This window comes from Mustelus asterias, chromosome 1, assembly GCF_964213995.1.
Source record: "Mustelus asterias chromosome 1, sMusAst1.hap1.1, whole genome shotgun sequence".
NCBI classification, from domain to species: Eukaryota; Metazoa; Chordata; class Chondrichthyes; order Carcharhiniformes; family Triakidae; genus Mustelus; species Mustelus asterias.
The window spans coordinates 144990835-145016823 of NC_135801.1; the positions used below are offsets into that span (position 1 = coordinate 144990835).

Below are 25989 nucleotides of genomic sequence, written 5' to 3' on the forward strand. Positions count from 1 at the left end.
TGTATTATCATTCTTTTAAAGTTTGCCTTACTTTAAAATATTAAAACCTTAGTTTATAGTTCTTCTCCCTGTCAAAACTAAATGCAAAGTTGGAAGCTATTGTGTTGTCCAGCACTAACATTTGTAACCTTGGACACAAAAGGTAGGCGATCGCCATTTCCTACACACAATATTACTTATCTCCCTTGGTATTCAGTAGTATTACCTTCGCCAAATTTCCCACCATCCTGCGTGTAGCTATCGACGAGAAATTGAACTGGATCAGTCACATAAATGCTGTGCTTTCTAAAGCAGGTCGGAGGCTGTATATTTTGTAGTTAGTGGCTCACCTGCAGATTTCCCCAAAGCTCTATAACCTACGAAGCATTGGTCAGATGTGCAATGGGCAACTCTACATTTGCCTTTGTAGAGTTGGGTGTTCAAGGCAATTCTCAGGCAATTTGACACAATCCCAGACAAAGCAATCCACTTGATTGGGGCACTCTATTCATGAGCTTAAATACTGAATTTTCTCCATCAATGTGGATGCCGTATGTACTATTTACAGGGTGCAATGTAGAAACTTGCGAAGGCTACTTCACAGCAAAGTCTACCACCTGGAAGACCAAAGGAATGCCATCACCTCCAAGGTTCTTCCATATTATATACATCATGACTCGGGCCTATAACACCAGTCCTTCATTGCCGCTGGCTCAGCATCCTGTAACGTACTACCCATCAAAATTGTGAAAGAGCTTTCAACACACAAACCAACCACATCAGTTTGCAATCATCCAGTCACTTTCTAATGCCGCAAAGTGGATCGCACCCAGAAAGGGCTGCATTAGCATATTTAAAGTAGCATTTAAATATGCATAGCCAATTAAGCACCAGATTCTCCCAGCTCTTTGGATTTTCCAGCGTGATGGGTGAGAATCTCTACTAGCCTCCACCAACGGATACCAGACATAATGGCCACACTGGGGGGTTCAGAGGCCCTCGAAACCCCCTGGTGGCCGGGGACATGGCTGAGCAGTGCCCACTGGGCACCCTGGCATATATAGCTTCCCCCTACCCCCAGAACCAGCCCAAAACTCACCATTCTCCCAAAAAATGACTAAGTATGGGATGATTACGGTCCAGACAGTGCCTAATGGACCGGCACAGATTACTCCCTTATTCTCGCCATTATGACACTTAGTTTCTTTGGTTGGGGGAATTCCACTTTAATTGAGTTGGCTCCAAAATGATCCATTGTTGGTTGGTGGATTGGACCATTTACACGGTCCCTGATATCTAAATTCTCTATCAGTTATGCCTGAAATACTACAGTGCATTATTGCTGGTTGTTCAGTCAGCCTTGCTCATTAATGGGACCTTAAGGAGTAGATCTATTACCAGAGAGTTAGATTTTACCCCCTCAGCTCCAAGCAAATAAGCAAGCAAGTACCCTAATACAGCACTTAATCCTAGCTGGACAAAGAGCAGGGAATTTAAAGCATGCTATCTGCTGAAAAGCTGAGCAGTTTTAAAAGATTTGAATACTGACAGGACCTCCAGCAAGACAGGTCTGTAAGCCTTGGCAATGTTTCAAACAGCGTTGCTCTAATCAGTATAATTGAAGCAGCCTATTATCTTCAGTTTCAAATCCTACCCTCTTATTTAAACGTAAAACCTTTGCACACACAGCAGCGTCTTTTATTTCTGAATAAAACAGGTTGTCCAGCTGCTTGTGAACAGTTTAATTTACAGACCCTTTAAGAATGTGCATTAAATTTTGAAATGCTTGTCATGATCTATTCTCAGATCGTACATATCTTATATGCTTATTGGCTGTGCACCTAATATTAAAAAATGGTGATTTTCCTTTGTAATATAGGACATGGCTAGCTTGTCTCCACATTGGAAATAATTTAAATAAACTCCGTAAAATTTCAGTCACAACACAGGAAAAGAACATGGCCAATAAAATTTGGCAGTGAAATGAAGCAATCAAAAGAGTTGTGTGCATTTGACATTGCCTTTTATAATTATTGGCTGACTTTGAGCTTCCTATTGTGCTGATAATAGTTCACTGCTTCAAATTCGAAGCTTTCTTTTGCACTCCAATTGGCACTGACAAAATTCTACAGAAATGCACATGCTGACCCTGGTTGACTCACGACATTAATCTTTTGTTGACCTTACAAATGGTTCATGAGCTATTTAATTATAAAATGATGCCACCCATTGAGCTGCTCATTACTGATGCGCCAAATGACATCTACAATGCGGGTCACACACCTTTTTGTTGAAAAATAACAGCCGTTTAAAATTGATCCACTTAAAAAGCTGCCCTATGTTAAAAAGCTGTTTAGTTAAATTCCAGGCAGCTGTTAATTTTTTTTCTCCCTCCTTCAAATACTTAATCCTGTAAGTGTGTCATATCTGATCCTTACACAATGGTTCAACTCCAGATCTAGCAACTGAAGCACAAATTGAATGTAAAAATGTGCTGGATTGCGATTATACTTCTGCATGGAAAATTATTGTTTTATGGATTAGCCTGCAGGATTAAACATAAAGGCAGTTTAAATTGAAATTGGCCCCGGAGTAAATCACTGCTTAATGATTATTGCAATGAAATGTGTAATATTTTGTTTCTTATTGTTCTTACTTTCCTTAAAGTGAGCCCCTAACCTCATAAGTCTGGTACTAAATCTTGTTTCTCATCCTGTAGAGAATTGGATGTATTAGTTGTTCCCTTCATATACCCATATGTGCTTGCCTGCAACAAAACGGTTGATGCCACTTAACTCGAGAGGGACTACAGAACACTCCAGAATTTTATAAGCACATAAGATCGCAAAGGGATAGCCTACTTTCCTTTTAAATATTGAATCAGTCAGATTTTTAAAAAAACTGCAGTGTCACTAGAATGCTTGATAAGTATCGTTTGAATAGAGCATGCATTCTCACCTTAGTTTTCTTGATTTGTCACGCGAATTCTCACACTGTTCAGTCCTTTGACTTGGCTTCAATGTAAAGCATGGAAGTTTGATCATTTACTAAATTCCTGATCTCAGGTGACACATTCTGGGGAGATGTTAAGTGCAGGGAATGAAATCTGAGGAAGAGATGCTTCTTGGCTGCAGTTGTGCAATAATTTTGTGAGCGCTGAATAGAATTAGCAGAATCTTGGAAGCAAAACTGTTGAAGGATCTCTATCCCAGCATATAGGGATGAAGTAGGGAGAAGGAAGCAGTCAACAGTACAGAACCTGTGTATTGCTGAAAAAAAGAGCTCGTCAAAACTTTGTCTTGCACACACCAGGGCACTTTGGAAGAATACCTATATAAGGGGAAACAACAACTCTCACTATGAGAAGAGAGTGCTGATTGGTGGACTCTGATTGGTAGACTCTGGTAGAGATATTGCCATGGAGAATGCACCAGTTGATGATGGCTGTCAGTTAACTGCCAAACAATGTTTGAAATTCTAATCCGGTAGCTTCACCCTGATTGGTCAAGATATTGTCCTGAAGAATGAGTCAGCAAATAGCTGTCACTTATTTTGTTAGCTGACACAGGCATATGTATAACAAAAACAGAAAATGCTGGAAAATCTCAGCAGGTCTGACAGCATCTTTGGAGAGAGAACAGAGTGAATGTTTTGAGTCTGGATGACTCTTTGTCAGAGCTGTGTGTACATGTTCTTTCTGTCTACAAGGAACAATACCTTGTGTATCAGTACGTGTAATTGATATTCCATTAATATATTTAATGTGTGCAATAAGCATAATTGTTCATTTTGTAAATTGCAGAATTACATTTCATGTTGGACACTCTGTTTTGTGTTTTGCAACAATGGGTTGGTTGGGTACAGTCTGAAACTTGCCCATTGCGAATAATGGCTGAGACATGATGTTTGATATTCTTCAGCGCTCTGTGGTATGCGAATTTCAGTGCAAGTGTGATGCTAGGTATGTAGGTCATATGTCTCAAAGACAGTCCCATATTAGATGTGATTCCACAATTGGACAACATTTGCTAAGTAATCCTCAGTGTGCTTAGAATTACGCTGACCAATTTAAGGTTGTCAGTTAGGCTCATCATGTGGCGCAATTGCATGTGCTGGACACTGCATGTATTAATACACAGGGCCCTGTACTTTGCAGAGAGAAGGAACGTGCACACATTGCCCCGTTTCAGCTGAACAAAATAAGTAACTGCCATTTGCTGACTCATTCCTTAGAACAATGTCTTGACCAATTAGAGTCACGCTGCCTGGTTTAAATTTCAAACAATGCTTGGCAGTTAATTGTCAGACGCCATAAACTGATGCCTTCTCCATGGCAACACATCTACCAATCAGAGTCCGCTTGCCAACCATTCAGCACTCTCTTCTAATACGTTGTTGTTTTCCCCTTATATTGGTATTCTTGTGAAGTGCCTTAATGAGTGCAAGACGAAATGCTTTGACACGCCTCCTTTTTCAGCAATAATTGAATTGAAAAATCTTACATACAAAGCAATATGTAAACCTGTAAAATGTAGACAGAGCAAATCAAATAATAAATATAATTGCATCTCTATTGTGTCTAATCACGTAGAAAAACCTTAGAAGAGGCTTCCCATCATGTAAACAAACTTTGTTAAACTGTGCTTTGAAGATGTGCATGTAGAAGACAAATATAATAATTAAATGAGAAGTTTTTGTTCCACGGCAACTCATCTCTGCAGTCATTGTGAGGAGCCAGAATGTGACCTTTTTCCAAAATACCTGTGTCAAGTGGCATCATCCTCATCTCTCAGTGTTGATTAATAGGCTCAAGTTGCATTCTAGGCTTTGACTATATCATCTAACTGACACTTCAGTGCAGTAAATAGCTAGTGTTGACTTGTTGGAGGTGTCGACGTTCAGATGCAGCATAAACCTGTGACACATGTTCAGGTAGACAAGATATCCTGTGGCACTATTTGTAAAAGAACAAGTTATCGCCAATGTTTTGATCAATATTTACTCATTCACCTCACCAAAAATAGATTATTTGGTCATTCATGCTGTTCACCATTTTCATAGAATCCCTACAGTGTAGAAAGAGGCCAATCGGTCCATTGAGACTGCACCAACAACAATCCCACCCAGGCCCTAGCCTGTAACCCCACATATTTACTCTGCTAATCTCCCTGACACTAAAGGGCAATTGAGCACAGCCAGTCAACCTAACCTGCACATCTTTGGACTGTGCGAGGGAACCAGAGCACCCGGAGGAAACTCATGCAGACATGGGAAGAAAGTGCAAACTCCACAGAGACAGTTATCCGAGGCGGGATTGAACCCAGATCCCTGGCGCTGTGAGGCAGCGGTGCTAGCCACTGCCACACCCGTTTAGGGATATTCCCGTACATATATGACAATTTCTTCAAAATTAATTCTTTGAGTCCATAGATGTACAACTTAGGTGGATTGGCCATGCTAAATTTCTTCTTGGCATGCAAAGATGCATAGGGTGGTGAATTAGCCATGGTAAATTCATGGGATTACAGGGATAAGGTGGAGGGGAGGGCCTGGGTGGGCTGCTATTTCGATGAGGTGATACAGACTTGATGGACCAAATTATTTTTTCTGAACTGTAGGAATTCTGTATCTATGAATGTGAAATGCTGTGAGTGTCCTGAGATGTGATTAAATACAGGAAGGAAAAGGAGGTGGGGTAGCTCTGTTAATTAAAGATAACATCAGGGTGGTAGTGAGAGACGATATAGGCTCTAAGGAGCATAATGTGGAATCGTGGGTAGAGATAAGGAATAGTAAGGGGAGAAAGTCACTGGTGGGCGTGGTCTATAGGCCCCCAAATAATAACTTTGAGGTGGGTCGGGCTATAAACAAGCAAATAATGGATGCGTGCAAAAATGGAACAGCAATAATCATAAGAACAAAGAACAGTACAGTACAGGAAACAGGCCCTTCGGCCCTCCAAGCCTGTGCCGCTCCTTGGTCGAACTAGACCAATCGTTTGTATCCCTCCATTCCCAGGCTGCTCATGTGACTATCCAGGTAAGTCTTAAACGATGTCAGCGTGCCTGCCTCCACCACCCTACTTGGCAGCGCATTCCAGGCCCCCACCACCCTCTGTGTAAAAAACGTCCCTCTGATGTCTGAGTTATACTTCGCCCCTCTCAGCTTGAGCCCGTGACCCCTCGTGATCGTCACCTCCGACCTGGGAAAAAGCTTCCCACTGTTCACCCTATCTATACCCTTCATAATCTTGTATACCTCTATTAGATCTCCCCTCATTCTCCGTCTTTCCAAGGAGAACAACCCCAGTCTACCCAATCTCTCCTCATAGCTAAGACCCTCCATACCAGGCAACATCCTGGTAAACCTTCTCTGCACTCTCTCCAATGCCTCCACGTCCTTCTGGTAGTGCGGCGACCAGAACTGGACGCAGTACTCCAAATGTGGCCTAACCAGCGTTCTATACAGCTGCATCATCAGACTCCAGCTTTTATACTCTATACCCCGTCCTATAAAGGCAAGCATACCATATGCCTTCTTCACCACCTTCTCCACCTGTGTTGCCACCTTCAAGGATTTGTGGACTTGCACACCTAGTCCCTCTGTGTTTCTATACTCCTGATGACTCTGCCATTTATTGTATAATGGGGGATTTTCACCTGCATATTGATTGGTTGACTCAAGTCGGACGCGGTGGACTTGAGGAAGAGTTCTTAGAATGCTGTCGGGATAGTTTCCACGAACAGTATGTTATAGAACCTACGAGGGAGCAAGCTATCTTGGATCTGGTCCTGTGTAATGAGACAGGTAAAATTAATGATGTTCTTGTGAGGGATCCTCTTGGAATGAGTGATCACAATATGGTTGAATTTCTAATACAAATGGAGGGTGAGAAAGTAGGGTCCCAAACCAGTGTCCTCTGCTTGAACAGAGGGGAGTACAATAGGATGAGGGCAGAATTGGCTAATGTAGACTGGGAGCGCAGACTAGTTGGTAGGACAGCTGAGCAACAGTGGTGGATTTTTAAGGAGATTTTTCTCAGTACTCGGCAAAAATATATTCCTGTGATAAAGAAGGAATGTAAGAAAAGGGATAACCAGCCGTGGATAACTAAGGAAATAAGGGAGAGTATTAAATTAAAAACCGATGCGTACAGAGTGGCCAAAACTAGTGGGGAATTAGAAGATTGGGAAAGCTTTAAAAAACAACAAAGAACTACTAAGAAAGCGATAAAGAAAGGAAAGATAGATTATGAAACTAAACTAGCACAAAATATAAAAACTGATAGTAAAAGTTTTTACAAATATATAAAAAGGAAAAGAGTAGCTAAAGTAAATGTTGGACCCTTAGAAGACGAGAAGGGGGATTTAATAATGGGAAACGAGGAAATGGCCAAGGCCTTAAACAAGTTTTTTGTGTCGGTCTTCACGGTAGAGGACACAAATAGCTTACCGAAAATTGATGGTCGTGGGACTGTAGGGGGGAGGTCCTTAAAACGATTACTATTACTAAAGTGGGACTAAAGGTAGACAAGTCCCCGGGCCCGGATGGAATGCATCCCAGGGTACTGAAAGAAATGGCAGAAGTAATAGCGGATGCGTTGGTTGTAATTTATCAAAATTCGCTGGACTCTGGGGAAGTGCCGGCTGATTGGAAAACAGCTAATGTGACGCCACTGTTTAAAAAAGGAGGTAGACAAAAGGCGGGTAACTACAGGCCGGTTAGCTTAATGTCCGTAGTTGGGAAGTTGCTGGAATCCATCATTAAAGAAGAAATAGCAGGACACCGGGAAAATAATGGTTCGATCAAGCAGACGCAGCATGGATTCATGAAGGGAAAGTCGTGTTTGACGAATTTACTGGATTTTTATGAAGATGTAATGAGTGCAGTTGACAGAGGGGAACCGGTGGATGTGGTGTTTTTGGATTTCCAGAAGGCGTTCGATAAGGTGCCTCACAAAAGGTTCTGCAGAAGATTAAGGTACACGGAGTTGGGGGTAAAGTGTTAGCGTGGATTGAGGATTGGCTATCTAACAGGAAGCAGAGAGTTGGAATAAATGGGTGCTTCTCTGGTTGGCAGTTGGTGACTAGTGGCGTGCCGCAGGGATCGGTGCTGGGGCCTCAATTGTTTACCATATACATAGACGATCTGGAGGAGAGGACCGAGTGTAGGGTAACAAAGTTTGCGGATGACACAAAGATGAGCGGGAAAGCGAATTGCGTGGAGGATGCGGAAAGTCTGCAGAGAGATTTGGATAGGCTAAGTGAGTGGGCGAGGATCTGGCAGATGGAGTATAACGTTGACAAGTGTGAGGTTATCCACTTTGAAAGGAGCAATGGTAAAATGGACTGTTATTTAAATGGTGAAAAATTACAACATGCTACTGTGAAGAGGGACCTGAGGGTCCTTGTACATGAATCGCAAAAACTCAGTTTGCAGGTGCAGCAGGTGATCAAGAAGGCAAATGGAATGTTGGCCTTTATCGCGAAGGGGATGGAGTATAAAAGCAGGGAGGTCTTGCTGCAATTGTACAAGGTACTGGTGAGGCCACAGCTGGAGTACTGTGTCCAATTTTGGTCCCCTTATTTGCGGAAGAATATATTGGCCTTGGAGGGAGTACAGAGAAGGTTCACCAGGTTGATACCAGAGATGAAGGGGTTAGCTTATGAGGAGAGATCGAGTAGATTGGGCCTGTACTCGGTGGAGTTTAGAAGGCTGAGGGGAGATCTTATAGAGACATATAAGATAATGAAGGGTAGAGGCAGAGAGATTCTTTCCACTTAGAAAGGAACCAAGAACTAGAGGACACAGCCTCAAAATATGGGGGAGTCAGTTTAGGACAGAGTTGAGGAGCATCTTCTTCTCTCAGAGGGTAGTGAATCTCTGGAATTCTCTGCCCATTGAAGCAGTGGAAGCTACCTCGTTAAATATGTTTAAGTCACAGGTAGATAGATTTCTGATCAATAAGGGAATTGAGGGTTATGGGGAGCGGGCGGGTAAGTGGAACTAAACCACTTTCAGATCAGCCATGATCTATTTGAATGGCAGGGCAGGCTCAATGGGCGAGATAGCCTATTCCTGCTCCAATTATGTTCTTATGTTCTTGTTCTTATGTTTTGCTACATTAAGGATGCATTGGCCCAGTTTTTGCAGCAGTAGTGTTAGTTTTCTGTAATTACAGTTGCAAGGTGTTGGCTACGTATTGATGGGTCTGTAAAAGTCTTTGTGGTCATGTATAGGTTACCTGTACATGTTTATTGACTCTAAGAGCTATTTACAAAGATACAGTAAAGGTTCCAAGCTAGGAGCTGTCTCCATGCTTGCTGGTATACACAGCTCTGTCCAACATGAGACTGATCCTGAATCTCTGGAATTCTCTGCCCATTGGAGGCTACCTCATTAAATATGTTTAAGTCACAGGTAGATAGATTTCTGATCAATAAGGGAATTAAGGGTTATGGGGAGTGGGCGGGTAAGTGGAACTGAACCACTATCAGATCAGCCATGATCTTATTGAATGGCGGGGCAGGCCTAAGGGGCTAGATGGCCGACTCCTGCTCCTATTTCTTATGTTCTTACAGTATGAATGCTAGTTCATTTATTTAAACAGCCCTCCATTCTACATTTTTCTACAGAGAGACCATAAAATCTCTGCCAAATTTATCCTCTTAATTAAATACAGAATTTAAAGAGTATTATTAAAAGAAAGCAACTTATGTTCCCGTATATCAACTGTTACCTCAAATCCTACCTTTGCAGTCGTAGGCTTTGATGTCTTTGTGCACACCACAATTAAATATATGTTTACAATGCTACCAGGATCTTTTGAAATATTTATAAATTGTTTCTGCAATTAGAAATTGAAAGAAAATATTTTATATGATATAAATCTCTTTCAACATAGGTGATGTTTCTTGTCCTGGGTACAGTAAGTCAAATTGCAAAGTTATTCCATAACCCAAATACATCATCTTCATTTAATTTTTTGATTTGACTGTCCTTTGGATTTTAGATTACTTGACTGAAAATTCGATTGGGATAAAACCATTTCTTTTGGAAAATGGTAACAAAACATTGTGACCTTATAGAATTGGAATATAATATGATGTGCTCGGCTGTTTTCAGTTCTTGCGTCTTTTTCCTTGTATTGGTGCCATACGAGCTATACTCAGCCTTCCATGTTCAAATTGTGTAATTTAACTTAAGTGCTGTATTTTAGCTTTAACTGCAAGGGTAGATTTGAAAAATGCAGATTCCAAGTGAGGTCTTGACTGCGAGTAGCTCTTAAAAGACATTTCTAATTCTCTTCACCAATCCAGAAGTTTCTAAAAGATGTACAGTGTCAACCTTGATCCCTAATAATTTGATCCCATGAAAAATTGCACTTACGCTTTGTAACACAAACTCTTTATGAATAAAACGGAATTGTTTTGATGTTTGGTATTAATTGATTGTTAAAGGATATGTTTAAAGGCTGTGTAGTGTAGTTTAAAGCCATTTTCCAAAGAATAATTGCATCAAAAATTTAGGATTTTCTGTAACTGTAATTATGCAGTTTATGCTCAACTGGTATAGTCTTCCTTTTGTTTGTTTGCTAAACCCTTGCTGGCACATTGAAAGATTTTTGCATGTGGGTATACTAAAATCTGCCTTGGGCTCTTTGTTTCCCCTTTTTCTCTCAGTGATGGGTAACTGACAAGAGCATTACGATAGCGGTGCCTCAGGGCATGTTATTATGGAGGATAAATAGGATGTTCAGGGTTCCTTTGTGTCCTATTTAAGGAGACTGGGGCCCCATGAAACCTGATTATCTGTTTCCACAAAATTAAATTTTGAACCACTATGACTAGCGAATGTGTGGGATATCAGTGTGCCACAGTGAATATTTTTAGTCATCTGGAATAGTTACCCTTCCATGCATTTATGATTTGTCTGCTGCTATTGTTCTTCCTGATTCTCAGTGAGGCCCTGTGGAGAAAATGCTCAAAATAGATTGTGGTTGGCTTATTAGAACAGGAAGCTATTTTTACAAAAAACCCTAACATTTAGCATCTGTAACAAATTGGGAGAAACAATTTATTTTCCTCATAGAAGGTGAGTCCTGTGAAGTATGCACATCTTTTAATACAGTAATTGAATGAGAGTCACAGACCCTGCTGGTCGGTACTTAAATGATGCTGTCTTTTGTAACTGAGGTACCGCAGGATTACTCTTGCTATTGACAATAGTCAGAAAATTGCTACATGCCTCATTTATTTGTTGTTCAACTTCTTGCTTTCATACTTTCTATTCTGTGGTCAAACTCTCCCAAAACAAGTATTTTTAGCTATTTTTTTCCAGAGCTATAATATTGTAATGCATCTTTTCTAACTATAATGTTTAAAAAGCCAAAACTTACATAAATGTATATATTTTATTGAAATTATTCACTTGATATTACAAATGAGGAATTTGAAGGCAGTGTGAAAGGACGATGTTTTGCTGGGCCCTCACAGAATTTTGCTGCTGGTTTGTATTTAAATATTGAATAATTTTAAAACTAAGTTGCCCAATCATCTTGTGTTTCTTTTACGAGATTCCATTTGTGTGTTTGTCAATAGAGTGCTGATCAGTGACGCGAGTACACAAACCACATGTTCTTGTAACTGACTTGCTGAAAATATGTAATATCCTCCTAAAAGATAATGCTGTGTGAAGAATGTTTTTAACTGATCAGTTCATAGGTGAGAAGGGAAGGAGGACTAAAACTATTGTGTTAGCTGTCAATCTGCCAGCGTTTGCAATTTGGGATTTAGCAAAGATGGTTGACCGTCTCTTATACAAACAACAACACATACCTGGGAATCGTTATAAGATGGCGATGTTAATAAAGGGCCCTGATGTCATAAGTCAACAAAACCTATGGCATTTAGAATGTGGCAGTTTTGAAGTTACCTTTGTGATATTTCTACAACGCCTAATGTTGGTTTACAGAGTGGTTATTCAGATTTTGGAGCAATTTTATTGTTATAAGTAATTGTCACAGCAAAAGTGAATGACAGTTCCGCTCGCCATGAGTGATCCATTTTGCCAAGTTGCTATATGAGGCAGTGTCCATCCAATTGGGTAAACATAAGGGGTGACTTGCCAGCCCTCTGCAGAGAATAAAAATGTGAAGACGCTCAGCAGGAAACCAAATCAAAGGTAAGGTTTACCATGGGGAGATGTAAAGAAATGGCAGGGAAACCATAAGATCAAGTGGCAAAGTGAAAAAGATGCGTATTTGGAACACGTAACAGAGTAAAACCAATACAATAAAAAAAAGCAAAGAGGAGCAAATGGGTTGAAAGAGAGTTGAATTTATGACACAGGAAATTCAATAATACCATGTTGTTTCCAACAGTGAATTACAAGGAGGTTGAGTACTTTGTGTATATTGTAACATAATAAAATCAGTCTCCTCACACAATATATCCCCAATTGTGCACTGCTGTCTTTCTATAGCACTGCTACATGGTATAATTCAAACTAAGGTCAAATTGGGATTTTACAATTTGAAAAAATTCCAAAGAAAATCATATATAAAAATCTGCTGTTCTCTTTTTTTTATTATTTTATTGTTAATTGGTATCGACCTGAGAAGCATCAGGTGAATTTTCTTCATTTGTGATTATTTTACTGTGTTTATTTTACCAGCTTGCTTTATATTTTAAACCTTCTTAGAATTGTACATTTTTTCTTTCAAACTAACTACAGAAAATGTGTTTTGGTTTTATAGGTAAAAAGATAACTTGTTGTGGTAAAAATAATGTAATCTTTTTGTCCTGTAGTTTCACATCATAGGAAACAAATATAAATTGAATGTTGGCATTTATTGAAAGGGGGAGGAATATAAAAGTTGGAAAGTTTTACTGCAGCTGTGAAAGGCCTTGGTGACACCACATGTACAGTACCATGTACAGCTTTGGTCTCCTTGTTTGAAAAATGATATACTGTTTTTGGAGAAGGTTCACTTCACGCATTCCTGGGATGAAGGGGTTGTCTTATGAAAAAAAGGTTGACGAGTTTGGGCCTATACCCATTGGAATTTAAAAGAATAAGAGATGATCTTGTTGAAATGTAGAAGATCCTAAGGGGGTTTGATTAGGTGGACACCAGAAGGATGTTTCCCCTTGTGGGGGAGACAGTTTAAAAGTAAGATGTCTTGCTTTTAAGGTGAAAATGAGGAGATTTTCTTTTCTCTGAGGGTCATCAATCTGTGGAATTCTTTTCCCCAGAAAGCAGTGGAGGTTGGATCATTGAAGTTATTCAAGGTTTATTAGATAGATTTTTGACAAACAAGGGAGTTGAGGTATATGGAGTAAAAAGAAAGATGCAGTTGAGAACACAATTAGATCAGCCATCATCTTATCAAATGGTGGGGCAGGCTCAAAAGGCCGAAATGCATACTCCTGCACCTGAGTCCTATGTTCCTATCAAACATTCCAGCAAAAAATACAATACTAAGCAGAAACTACAAGTTGGAGGATAGAAACCAATATATAGGAAATTATACCTATTTTTTCAGGCTCCAAAGCAAATTTTAAGCTACCCAAGCTTAAAATTTGTTTAAAACATTTTCAGCCTCACTTTCTTACTGCAGTTTTGTATGCAAAACTGGCTTATTTTCCAGTAACATGCAAACAAAACCTTATATTTATGTAATGCCTTGAACATTATAAAAGCTCCAAGGCATTTCACATGAGCGCTATCAGACGAAACTTGACTCCAAGCCACAGAAAGTGATATAGGCTGAATGGGTAACAAAGGTAGATTTTAAAGAACATCTTAAAGGAGTTAAAGCGGCTAAAAGGCTTAGGAAAAAAACTCTCTAGTTTAGGGCCTAGACATAAAACCTTGGCTGTCAGTAATAGGTCAAAGAAAATCAGGTGTGCTAGAGAAGGTGGAGGAACGCAGATTTCCGTGAAGCTTGTGGGGCTGATGGATGTCACAAAGATAAGAAAGGATGAGGCCATGGAGAGATTGAACATAGGGTGGGTCATGTTGAACTAGCGAGTCAAATGATGCCACCAAACTTAGGGGTGATGGCTCAAAGGGGCTTGGTGGGATTTAGGATATGGGCAGCAGAGTTTTGAATGAGCTGAAATGTACAGAGGGTGAATGATGGGATACTTTAGAATAGTCAAGTTTGGAAATATCAGAAATGGATTAAAGTTTTAGCAGCAGATTGGCTGAGGTAGGAATGATGTTGGATGAATTGTCGGACATGGAGGTTACCAGCAGAATAAAATCTGATATTAATATTTCAACTTTTCTTTGGTTTGATGTCATGTAATTCATTTGTAGAAGCTAGGACTCATCATAATACTTACAGCTGGACAAGTAAAGACTTGCTGAAAATTGAATTAATCATCCCACAAGCTCCATTTGTATACATTACAGTATATACCGTCAGTTACACATTTTAGGGTTGATGTGACATTGATAAACTACCTGAGTTCCACCTTTATGGTTAAAGCTTCCGGACTCTGTTTCTTTGCTTGTACTATAACCTTTTTGCCATCCTCTGTGCAAAACAGAAAATAACTTTTAAATTTTTTTTTTGCTTGTCACTTTCTTTACCACATGGTGATTTTACAGTCTGAAATCCATTAAAGGGTTAATTGATGACAAATGGAGGATAATTCATAATTCTTACTGAAGTATGATTTATATCTGCATCAGTGGGGTTGGCTGATTCATTCATGCATGACTTTCAGCCTCTCAAATCAAAAGAGAAATTGTATTTCTCAAGGAAGGTAGGTATCACTAAGCTGCTGTTACAAACAAAATATTTGCAAAGATACAACTGTCAAATAGGGAACACATAAGAAGAAAGTTGAAATAAACTTGTGTGCCAAAAGCCTGAATAAATTTAGAAATGGTTTTATAGATTATTCACCAGTGTGATGCAGCATAAATTGTTAGAATACTAAATGTGTAACAATTGTTGCATAAACCTAATTTTGCTTCTATATCTTTTCCATTGAGTGGAGGAGTTTTGAAGTTCATAGTTTTAACGATAAGTAACAAATCTTGCAGTGGCGACTTCTTGTTTCTGATATTATTCATGGTAGAATGTATTTTTTTTAAACAACACATAAAATTTTAATACATGGAAGCTCAAAATTCACACTTTTGGTCTAAGCTAATACTAACTGAATGCTGATGAATACACACTATCTTCCGAGCAACCAAGCTGTCAACTGTGAATCCAGATTAGCATAGCGGCGTATGTCCTGTGCCAGATAATGGGCTCAAAGGTTAAGAGCAAAGGATCTCAACAGCTCCAATCAGCAGTGCTTTTCCAGAGCTAATTACCTCTTTACTGTGCTGACTGTAATGTGACATGTTTATTGCCTTAACTAACAATCATTAGCTTAGTTGATGTTTTGTCAATATTAATTCGTTCATTTAAGCCAAGTCAAAGCTTAAACAAAGATGTCTGTTCTCAGAAATGGGCAGCAGAATGAGGACTCTTTGTTCTGACCACTTCATGTGTAAGATGGTGAAAAAAATAAACTACAATCGTTTTGCTATCAGAAATAGCCTTTTTTCTTTCCTTAGCCTGTAAAGAGGTTTGTTAAGATCTGTCCAGATTGAAGCAGATGTAGATTTCTGCTCCTGCACAACACATCTCTGGAATCTAATAACATTTATTGAATATTTATTATTTTCAACTGCCAATAAAAAGGCAAGCTTTTTCATTTGGCAGTTATGTAACTGTTTTTCTGTAAATTTAAAATGATGACCGTTATAAAAGCTAAATTGGAGAAACATAATACAATTGTGGTTTGTTCTATTTACTTTTGTAAAAAAAACTCATCCAGGTATACTGCTTTATTATTTTGTTGTGTCATACTATGAAAGCTGAACAGTGCAGTACGATGATACGGTAGAGTTTATATCTTTTGCTATTTGGTTATTGTATTTCAATCAAAGTGTGAAATTATTTGGGTCCTGGAGATTTCTCTTGAATGTGTTTAAATTTCAACAAACCGCTACATGGAGAGATTGGTAATAAAACAGATCCAATTGGTGTCCACATACAGGAACTGCAATATCATCTCACATAAGTGATTTGGAAGTAATGCAAATCAGATTTTAGGTTTCCACCAGAAGAGTTCTCTGTTAACTGGAGATGTCAACTGGCATGTTTATGTTTTGTTTCTCTCCCTGTAGATTTGCACGTGGTCTCTGTTTAACAGTGACTGGCACAGAAAAAAAATGCATGTCAATAGATTCACTCTATCTCTCCCTGGTGCAGTGCATTGGTAGTCTCTCCAGCACTACAGCTGAAATGATAAAATATACTGATAAATTTAAACCTCTGGAGACCAAAGAGCTCTGGAGACCAAACCCCGAGAGACCAAAAAGAAATTTGAACTTCCAGTTGATAGCTGTAAGGATGAAACATAAAGATTTCAAGTTTTACGACTTTTACTGTAACAAACATACTAAAACACCATGGCTAAACACTTACTTATACTTTTAACTTGCAACACAACTGAAAAACCCACTTCACTGTCCATTATGCAATCATTCAATTTTCCAGGATCCATTCCAAAGTGATTTTTAGATCCTGAGGGTTTGTATTCCTTCCCTTGATAACCTTTTAACCCTAAACCTGCCTTTTATGGTGAGGCTTTTTCCTGGAGATTTTCCCTCTCATCCAGCCTTATTTTAATTACTCATGAATTTGGTCATTCCAATCTGAGCATGAACTCCCTCCCACCCCCCCAGCAATGGTTCATTACACAGTGGACCATATGAACTTTTGGTCTCTGACTGCTCTCTCTCTTTCTCCTGGATCTTGGCAGGTTGCCTATCAGAAAAATCTTAGAAACCCTTTCTCTCCTACAGTCCACCTCAATGACAGTGCTAATCACATGAGCCTTGTATCCAGGTAGAAATGGTTATTAAAGTAAATGCCAACTCTCTTTTATCTTGGAAGTAAATTCACATTTTAAAACATAATTGTCTACAACCAACATTCTCATATCTTTGGAATTAGCAGTCTAACTGCAGTAAACGCTGATGCTGCTGCCATTGTTTCTGACTGTGAACACCTTACGCAACCTGGATCTCCTTTTAATCTTTAACAGTCACGTCATCTAGTCCTGATGTTGGGGAGACCGAAGCACATGCCACATGACTTCTTTCATTTTAACCTAAATTAAAGAGACAGCCTCAAAATGTAACAATCTTATAAAACTTTATATTTGTAACACATTATTTAAATCTCTCATTTTGATTTGTGCCTATTCTTGGAGCTCTGCCAGTATGAAATGAATTCAATTCTATGTTTTGTTCACTGGGTTTTCCAGTTCATTGCAACCCTGGGTTTTTATCCCATTGCGGAAGAAATGTCCTCATCCATTCTGGGATCTACTCCATTAAGCAGCCTGCACAGCGCTAAGTGGCTGCTGTAGGGAGGGATTGCCACACTCCCTCTCTACTTGTTCCCTCTTTTCTCCCCTTTTTCCTTCAATGCCCAAGTCCTATTTCCCAGGCAAGTTTCAGGGCATAAATATGTTGCGTGAGTTTTATGTTTGCTTGGCTTACACATTGTACTCATTGCTCACAGTCTCTTGCGTGGCTGTTTTTGGGTTCGCATGCTGCTCTTCTCATTTCAATTGGAAACATGGTGAAGGATCCCACAATTGAAGATCCTTCCTCTTTGGTTCTTCCACTTTACTGGCTGCTCCATTGCTGCTCCTGGCTCCGCCCCCCGCCTCCCCCCCCCCCCCACACCACCACCACCACACATACATTTGAGCCAATGATTGCTGCATAAATCACCTTGAGAAAGCATCTTGGAGACCCAAATCCCATTTCAAGAGAATATCCATCATTTTAGTGCAATTCCTGAATTTTGAGGAATGCAGAGTTCATGAAGGGCATAGCATCCATAGTGGATACACATACCCTTCTCAATGTGATAGACCAATGTTAGCATAGAGATTTCTCTGCTCCAGTGGATCTGAGTAACAATGTCGCCATTTAACAAAAGCCATCTTATTTTCACGGGTTGCTGCCTCGCACTTGCCCTCGTATCTGATGTTTTCAACCTTCAGATTTTGAAGGCTGCCTGCTGCAATTTGTGAGCAGTTGTAATTTCCAAGGATGATTTGTTGATTTTGATGTAATTTGGGACTGTTGATACGAGTCCCATTTTTTTCAATCTATCTACTCTACCTGTTACAAAATATTCAATCTGTCTAATTTACTCTACCTGTTACAAAATATTCAATCTGTCTAATTTACTCTACCTGTTACAAAATATTTTTTGTACAAGATAGCTATGATGAGCAATTATGAATTTCTGTATTTTATTCAAGGAAACTCTGTAATGGTCGAGGAAATCTATTTTTATTGCAGTTTTACCAGCCATATTGTTAAACTTGTGAAATCAAAGTTGAGACCTGTATCAAATCACTTAGTGATGCATCGCATTTAATTTTCTAATTTTAAACTGCATTTTCTTAGTACTTTGTTGATTCCAACAAAAATGGAACTTGAATCTTGGAAGCGTTTTTTTTTGTCTTTTTAGGCCAGGGTGCTGCAGCCACTTCTCACCATGTATTCTCTAGCAACCCTATTGCCTCCCAGAGAAATTGGATCACAACTTCTCCAGCACAAGAGAACTAAATTTACATAAGTATCAAACAGCCTGTAATTTTCTTAACAGCAATTACTTGGCATTTATATCACACATTTAACATGGTAAAACACCCCAAGGCACTTCACGGTTGTGTCACTTCGGTTGGAGTGTGACAGGGATCATGTTTAGACTAGACCAGGAAAGGTCAGCGAGTTTCCTACCCTAAAGGATGTTCTGAAGCAATTGGGTTTTTCGACAATCTCGCAATTCATGATCGTTTTTATTATTGCTAGATTTTTATTTCCAGATTTGTTTTTACTCCATGCAAATTCTGAAACTGCCACAGCTGGATTTGAACCAGCATTCTCTCTACTTCTAATCCAGACCTCTGGATTACTCTTCCATTAACACAACCACCACACTACTGTATTACAAGAAATAGCTAGGCCAAAATTGCATTCGTTGGTTTTGGCTTTATTTTTCAAAAATGTGATATGCGCTTTTTAAATTTGTGGTTTTTAATTGCATGTCACTCACATGCAACAGTTTAAAGTTTATTCATTAGTGTCATAAGTAGGCCTACATTAACACTGCAATGAAGTTACTGTGAAACCAAATTAGATTGACTGGCGGTAAAAACGGCAGCCGACCTGTTTGACTTTCTTCAATGGCACCATAACTGATAACTGAGGATTAAAAAAAACATTTTTCCCGAACTTTTTTTTGTTGCCCCTGTTAGCCCAGTCGAGAGTCCAGTTCATTATGTGGTTCGTTGCAGTATGGAGCAACATAAAATTACGTGTAATCTACAGCGCAGAATCGAACCATTCAGCCCAAATAGTCCATGCTGGTCTTTAGTCTGTTCCCACCCATCTTCATTTAACTCTTATCAACATATTCTTCTCTCTATCACTATATGTTCATCACAATGGCCTTGTATAAAAATATATATGCTAACTCACTATGGAAATTAATTACATCTCTGCAAGCTTACAGTTATTACATTCTAGTTTATTAATCCTCCAGTAAAGATCTTTTGCTTTGAGAAATGAAGACAATTGCAGAGAATCTGGAAATCACTGTCCGTCAGAATGTCTGCTGCAGGCAAGAATGAAGTATAATACTGTACACACACATCTTCAGGTTCAGAAATGCTTCAATCTCAGTTTCACACTCAAAATTTGTTATCTGCATTTGTGACTTGAAATCTAGTTTAGCTATTCATTTTTGTATTTCTCAGCAAATGTCTACATTAGCAATTTGCTTTTCTATATATTTTTTCCTAATTTCAAAATGTCGCTTGAATTGGTTTCAACATCTATGATTGAATGCCATGTATAATGTCCATTTAGTCATGAATACACAAGCTAATATGTAGAGATGTCCATTTCTCAATTGAAATGATTAGTCTATGTGATGTACGTTAATTTTAAAACAATGTAGCTCCAAAAAATGCACAGGAGCTGGGGAATTTATAGTGAATCAGAAGTACAGCATTCATTGGTCCCAGTTAATGCTCCTATTTTAGTGAGAATATTCATTCCCTTCCTCTAGATAATTTCTGGTCAAACTTAACATAATTTACAGAAAAATGTCGCTGTTCAAAAGTAATATTCTGATGACATTACATTGTATTTCTAAGAATTTCAATATAAGATTTTTTCATGCTGGGCTCGAGAGGGGATAGACTATTATTTGTAATTAACACAAATAATTGGTGGGCTTTGCGGGAAGAACAAATGTTAAAACAGGATGTTTGAGTAACCAATTATATATAGCACAATCTCTATATTACTATATTGCCACTGCAGTTCAGCAATTATTGTGACTATTGATTGATTTTGGCCCAATATTGCCACACATACTTCAGATAGCTAGACATTTTTATAAACAACATTTCCAGTTCCACAATTGACTTACATAACTGAATTCTTAAAGGATTTAATAAAATCTCACCAAAGAAATTTGAGGGCCTTAAATTTGAAATTATGGAAAGTTTTTGCTTATGATGGCTATGGAATGTTAATGTTTAAACACATTTGCTTTGTGAGATAAACCTAGGCGGTCCTGCGTGTGTTTAGTTCCAGGGCTGAAACCTAAGCCACTAATGTCCATGTATTTTTGTTGCTGCATCACTGCTGTCTTATTTTATTTTCATTGTTATTTAATTAGGCTGCTTGTCCAGTTCAAGATGAATATCTGTGTTGCACAAATGTTCTTTCTCTGCAAGAAAAGAAAATTGCTTAGTCTGGCTGCTTCCTTTCTAAACTGACATTCATGGATTTTGTACTTGAGCTTTAGATTCTAATGATATGTGAAAGATGTTAACTTGTTTAAAAAAAAGTGACACAGTTACGCAAAATATTATTGAAAAATCAATTTTAAAAATTCAACAATTACCTTCTTCCTGTCTACATTTGGCAAAAACTGTAGTCGTGGCCCTCTCTACACTTATCATTATGTGGCCAGATAATTATCCAGCACAGAGTGATGCTGTGAGCTAAGACTATAATTCACCCTATCCTTATCTGTAAGCAATAGCCAAAAGGTTTCCGATAAATGCCAGCATAAGCTGCCATGACACTCTCTTGAGACCCTTCCCCTTTGTGCACTTTGCTGACCAATGCAGAAACATAGCTACATTCACAGGGTCTATAGCTTGTAACCCAAAGATGCTCTTCTTTTCTGTTTGGGAGACTGATACTAAGTCAGTGATACATTGCTAACACTATGTCATAATGCTATGATATGAGGCAGCAAAGAGCAAATACAGCCTATTCTTTTCAGCTGTGCTTTGGAACCTTTCCAAGGTTTTAACAAAAAAGGCTTATTCTCAACTGACATGAACCAGATTTTTTGACCTGTGATTTTGAGTTATGAACTTCCTTGGGCTTGATGTTTTGCTAGAACTAATATATTGCCTTTATTTTAAAAATATAAATTAAAAATAATTATTTGAAGTATTTGCTAGCAAGAAATTTTGGCCAGAATCTTACCACCGTTCACGCCAGCGGGATCTTCCGATCCCGCTGCAGTGAACGGAGATTTGGCTTGCCGCCAAATTCTCCGACTTCACTACAGTGGAAACGTGGTGTGAACATCAGGTAAGATTGCACCCTTTATCTTTGTATAAATTATTGAGTAATGTATGGAAGCTGTAAATGCAAGTAGCAATGTCAAATACCACATAAATTCCTCTTTTTTTCCATCAAGGTGTGTAATGTAATAAAAGAGGCTAAACTTCACTTTCCCAATTTCCCTATTTTGTTAAAGGCTTCTTCTTAAATACTTAGGCGAAACCTGAAGGCATTATCAGGGTTATAGAGCCCAATAACTGTTATCAAAAATGCTTTCCAAAATTATTGACTAATGAATTGTCGTTTCTCTGCTATTCTCGTTTTGTGTGCAAATACAGAACCGGGTTATTTAAGAGTTCTTTAAATTACAAACTTAGAAAAATGGCAGACAAGATCAGCTGCTCCATTGTGCTTGTACGATGTAGCCGAGTTACAAAATAAATGGCATGACCCCCAAAGGTCTCAATGTCCAGCGATAATGAAATTTGGGAAAGGAAAAGCAACAGATAATGAGAAAATAATTCTGAGAAGTCCCTCTTCCAAAAAGGCAATTTAAAACGAGTTCCAAAAGGCATATGAGCCAACATTCCACCCATTGTTTTATTCAATTATATCAGTCCTGGAAATCATTCACCAACTTTTTGAGCATTTTATGCACTCATTTTTTTTTCAGCAAATATTTTGTTTAAATAGTCTATCAACAAAGATGTAGTCTGCTCCTTCATAATTTTAAATACCACAATCAGATTTCTCCAAAGTCTGCGCTTTGCTAAATTATAAAGATCCTGCTCTCTAAGCTTATGGTAAGAACTAAGGGCTGTTAAATATGCATGGCTCTCTTTTGAATCTTTCCCGGGGCCACTATATTACCCACCATCTGAGGGGACTGAAAATGGACAAAGCCTAACCAAGATCTTATATGAAGACAATATATACTTTACTGTTTTAGATTGGATCATGCTAGCTGTACATCCCTGCACTTTATTAGCCCTTACGCTAGGCTCACAGCATGCATTTTTAGCAACTGATGCGCTGGAACATCCAGGTGATTTCAAATTCAACACACTTTGTACCGTGCCCTGCATAATATATGCATGCTTAATACTGGTCCTGTCATCTGCAGAACATCATAACTATCTTCATTAAATGTTATATGTTGGACACATGCCACTTCCCCTAATACTTTTAGATCTGATGTTAATTTTGTTTTTCATACCAGGTAAAACAAATCTTTGTGCTATCTGCTAACTGCCATACTGACTACCACCTTCACCTTCATTCAGGGCATGAATGCAGATAATGAAAGCACTGATATAGATCACTGACAGTTTAACAAGTCCCAATTACTTACCAATAACCGGCTCAACGATGCTGGGTTTGGCTTCCACCAGGACCTCTTCACTCCGGACCTCATTATTGCCTTGGTCCAAACATTGGTAAAAGAGCAGGACTGCACAGATGAGAGTGACTGCCCTTGACATCAAGGCAATATTTAATCAAGTGTGCCCCAAAACACCCTAGTAAAACTGACGTCAGTAAAGAGACCCATTGTCCACATGTGATAACCAAGACGATGATGCTGCTAATGGAGGCAAGAAAACTGCAGGTGTTCAGTTTTCCAGTTTTGTTGAGTGTTGGTGATGCAATGCTCTCTGGTTTATGTTTGTTTATTGGTTTTTCTATTCTAAATCCATGGAATACTGATGGAAAAAGCACTACTCAAGAAGAGAATACCATAGCTCCCTTTGACTAATGGATATTTATAATTTTGCAAAATATAGTTGACTGGCATGGCTACTACTGGTAAAGGGACAAAAATGGACACGTCACACGTATGTACATTCTTTGGCAATAATAGCACGACAGTGCCAAATCAGCTTGCCAAATCTAAACATTAGTGCACGCAAAAGTAATTCTGCAATCACTCTAGTCCGAATATTCACCAATTGCCAATTTCTGCAGCATATCTGAAATTGGAATTTTCAGTCGATGCTGTAGCTTTTTAAAATCAAGTATGGAACATCTGAAAGTTCATATATTTTAGTTGTAAAAATTTTTCACTTGTGTTTTATTCTAACATCTCCTATTTTCATTACCAGGCAAAGCTTTGACATTCCTCCTGCTGCAGCCCGCGAGCCCTAAGCTTCCAGCGCACAGCACAATCCGCAGAACTGCCATTGATTTGATTGGGCGTGGTTTCACTGTGTGGGAGCCCTACATGGATGTGTCGGCTGTGTTGATGGGACTTCTGGAGCTCTGTGCTGATGCTGAAAAGCACCTCACTAAGTAAGTAAAGAATTGAAAAAATATAAATCCAAAACAGTTTGAAAAGGGTGGCTTAATTGCAATGATTTTATCCTATACTAGTGAAAAATAATTTCCCATTCAGAAATTGGTGGTGTCTTACACCACTCGGAATTTAGAGGACTTCAATTGAAAGCTATACAATAGGAACATTAAAGTGTTTGGATTGTTGTCATTCTAATTAATGTGATGGTATTCACAACAACCAAAATGTATGTTTATATAGTGCCTTTAATATAAGGAATCACTTCAAAGCATTACATAATGGAGCACAGAGCCAAAAAAAAGAAATATTTGAAGAGGCCAGAAGTTCTCTGAAGCGCCTTTGAGGATTATTATTACAGTAAGGTGCTATATCAAAGCAAATTGTTATTGTAAAGTTCTTTGTACCTGTGACCCTGGATCTTTCCTTCACTTTAAGAATCTTACAGTAGCTCCTTCTCATGTTTTTCTAAGGGTCACAATTCATGTTATTTTGTATTGAAGTTTGACTGCTCATTCTTTTATCTTTGTCCCCCAGTGATTTCCTACCTTTTTGCATTTTGTCACACCCCATGATTTGTGTTATTCTCACATTTCAATATAGTTCTTGTACAAGTACAGCACTGCTAGTATTCCACCAATCCAGAAAAAGTTCCAAAAGGCCTAATAGTTTTCTGACACCTAACCTCCTGTCTATCTATGCAGCTGCATTCATTCAATACAATGGATCCGATTTTATCTCCGTGCAACTAGATGAGTTTAGAATGAGAAATCTCACACCATGCATCTTTATTTTACTTACAAATCTCTCAAGGTTTGTAATTAAATCATTCTAATTATAATTTATTTTTTTATTTTAGCTTCCTTTGCCTTTTTTACTAAAAGTTGACCTCAAGTATTGAATGACCAGATTGTCACTGGGAGAAGCTAATGTGGCTCTGTTACTATGCCCTGTCAAGGAATTGCTTTAACATTCCCAGTGTAATTACACCAGAACTGTAGAACCCTCGGTTAATAGCAGCATATATCAATGTTAATTTGCCAGATTCAGAAATTCCTAAAACATAATCTTCCTTGTTGTCAACTGTTTTTAAGTTTAAAGTTGATTTATTAGTGTCACAAGTAGGCTTACATTAACACTGCAACGAAGTTACCTAGTCGCCACACTCCAGCGTCTGTTTGGGTACACTGAGGGAGAATTTAGTATGGCCAATACACCTAACCAGCACATCTTTCAGACTGAGAGGAAACCCGAGCACCCGGAGGAAACCATGCAGCTATGATGAGAATGTGCAAACTCTGCACAGGCAGTAACCCAAGCAGGGAATCAAACCCGGGTCTCTGGCGCTGTGAGGCAGCAGTGCTAACCACTGTGCCACCATACTGCCCTGGATGTAGCACAATTTTTAAAAATACAATCATTACTTTGGTTTAGGGTGCGGGGGGTGGGGGTGGGAGGTGAAATTAGCAGAAAATAAGTCATAGATGCGTAGGTTAGAGGGCTTAGCGGGTAAATATGTGGGGGTAGGGCCTGGGTGGGATTGTGGTCGGTGCAGACTCGATGGGCCGAATGGCCTCCTTCTGCACTGTAGGGTTTCTATGATTTCTATGATAATGCTGTTCGCATCTTTGAACTTTCGATTTTAACATTGACGATAAAGAAGTTGCTTTAAAATTGACATTTGTATTTATTTTTCATTAAAAATTAAAAAGTGTCAAACTATGATATTGCATTTGTACCAGCCAAATCATTTCAGAGAAAAATGTAATCTTCACGAATATGTTCATCTTTAAGCATCTCTAATTTTAAATTGATACTTAACACGCACTTTTGGTAATTCTTTACCCAATATAATTACCCAGTGATTATTTTTAGATCTTGAATTTCCAAGATTAGAAAACAGAAACAAATTCAGTGATGAATGAAACCATTCTTTTGCCTCTGGCACGATTTGTTCAGGGATTTATGTTTTTTTTCATCACTTGGAAAACACTTGAATTGGCCCAAGTCCAGGGGTGTTATCA

The 25989-nt window shown here is 38.7% G+C and overlaps 1 protein-coding gene across 4 annotated transcripts in view; it reads left to right on the plus strand.

The window, feature by feature from the left end:
* wdr7 (WD repeat domain 7) overlaps positions 1–25989 on the plus strand; it is a 660051-nt gene that overhangs the window by 432787 nt on the left and 201275 nt on the right. For all 4 annotated transcript variants that reach the window (XM_078219900.1, XM_078219908.1, XM_078219891.1 and 1 more), the window contains one exon: positions 23778–23964. In XM_078219900.1, coding sequence (XP_078076026.1) covers positions 23778–23964 — 187 coding nt within the window. The remainder of the gene's footprint in view (positions 1–23777; positions 23965–25989) is intronic.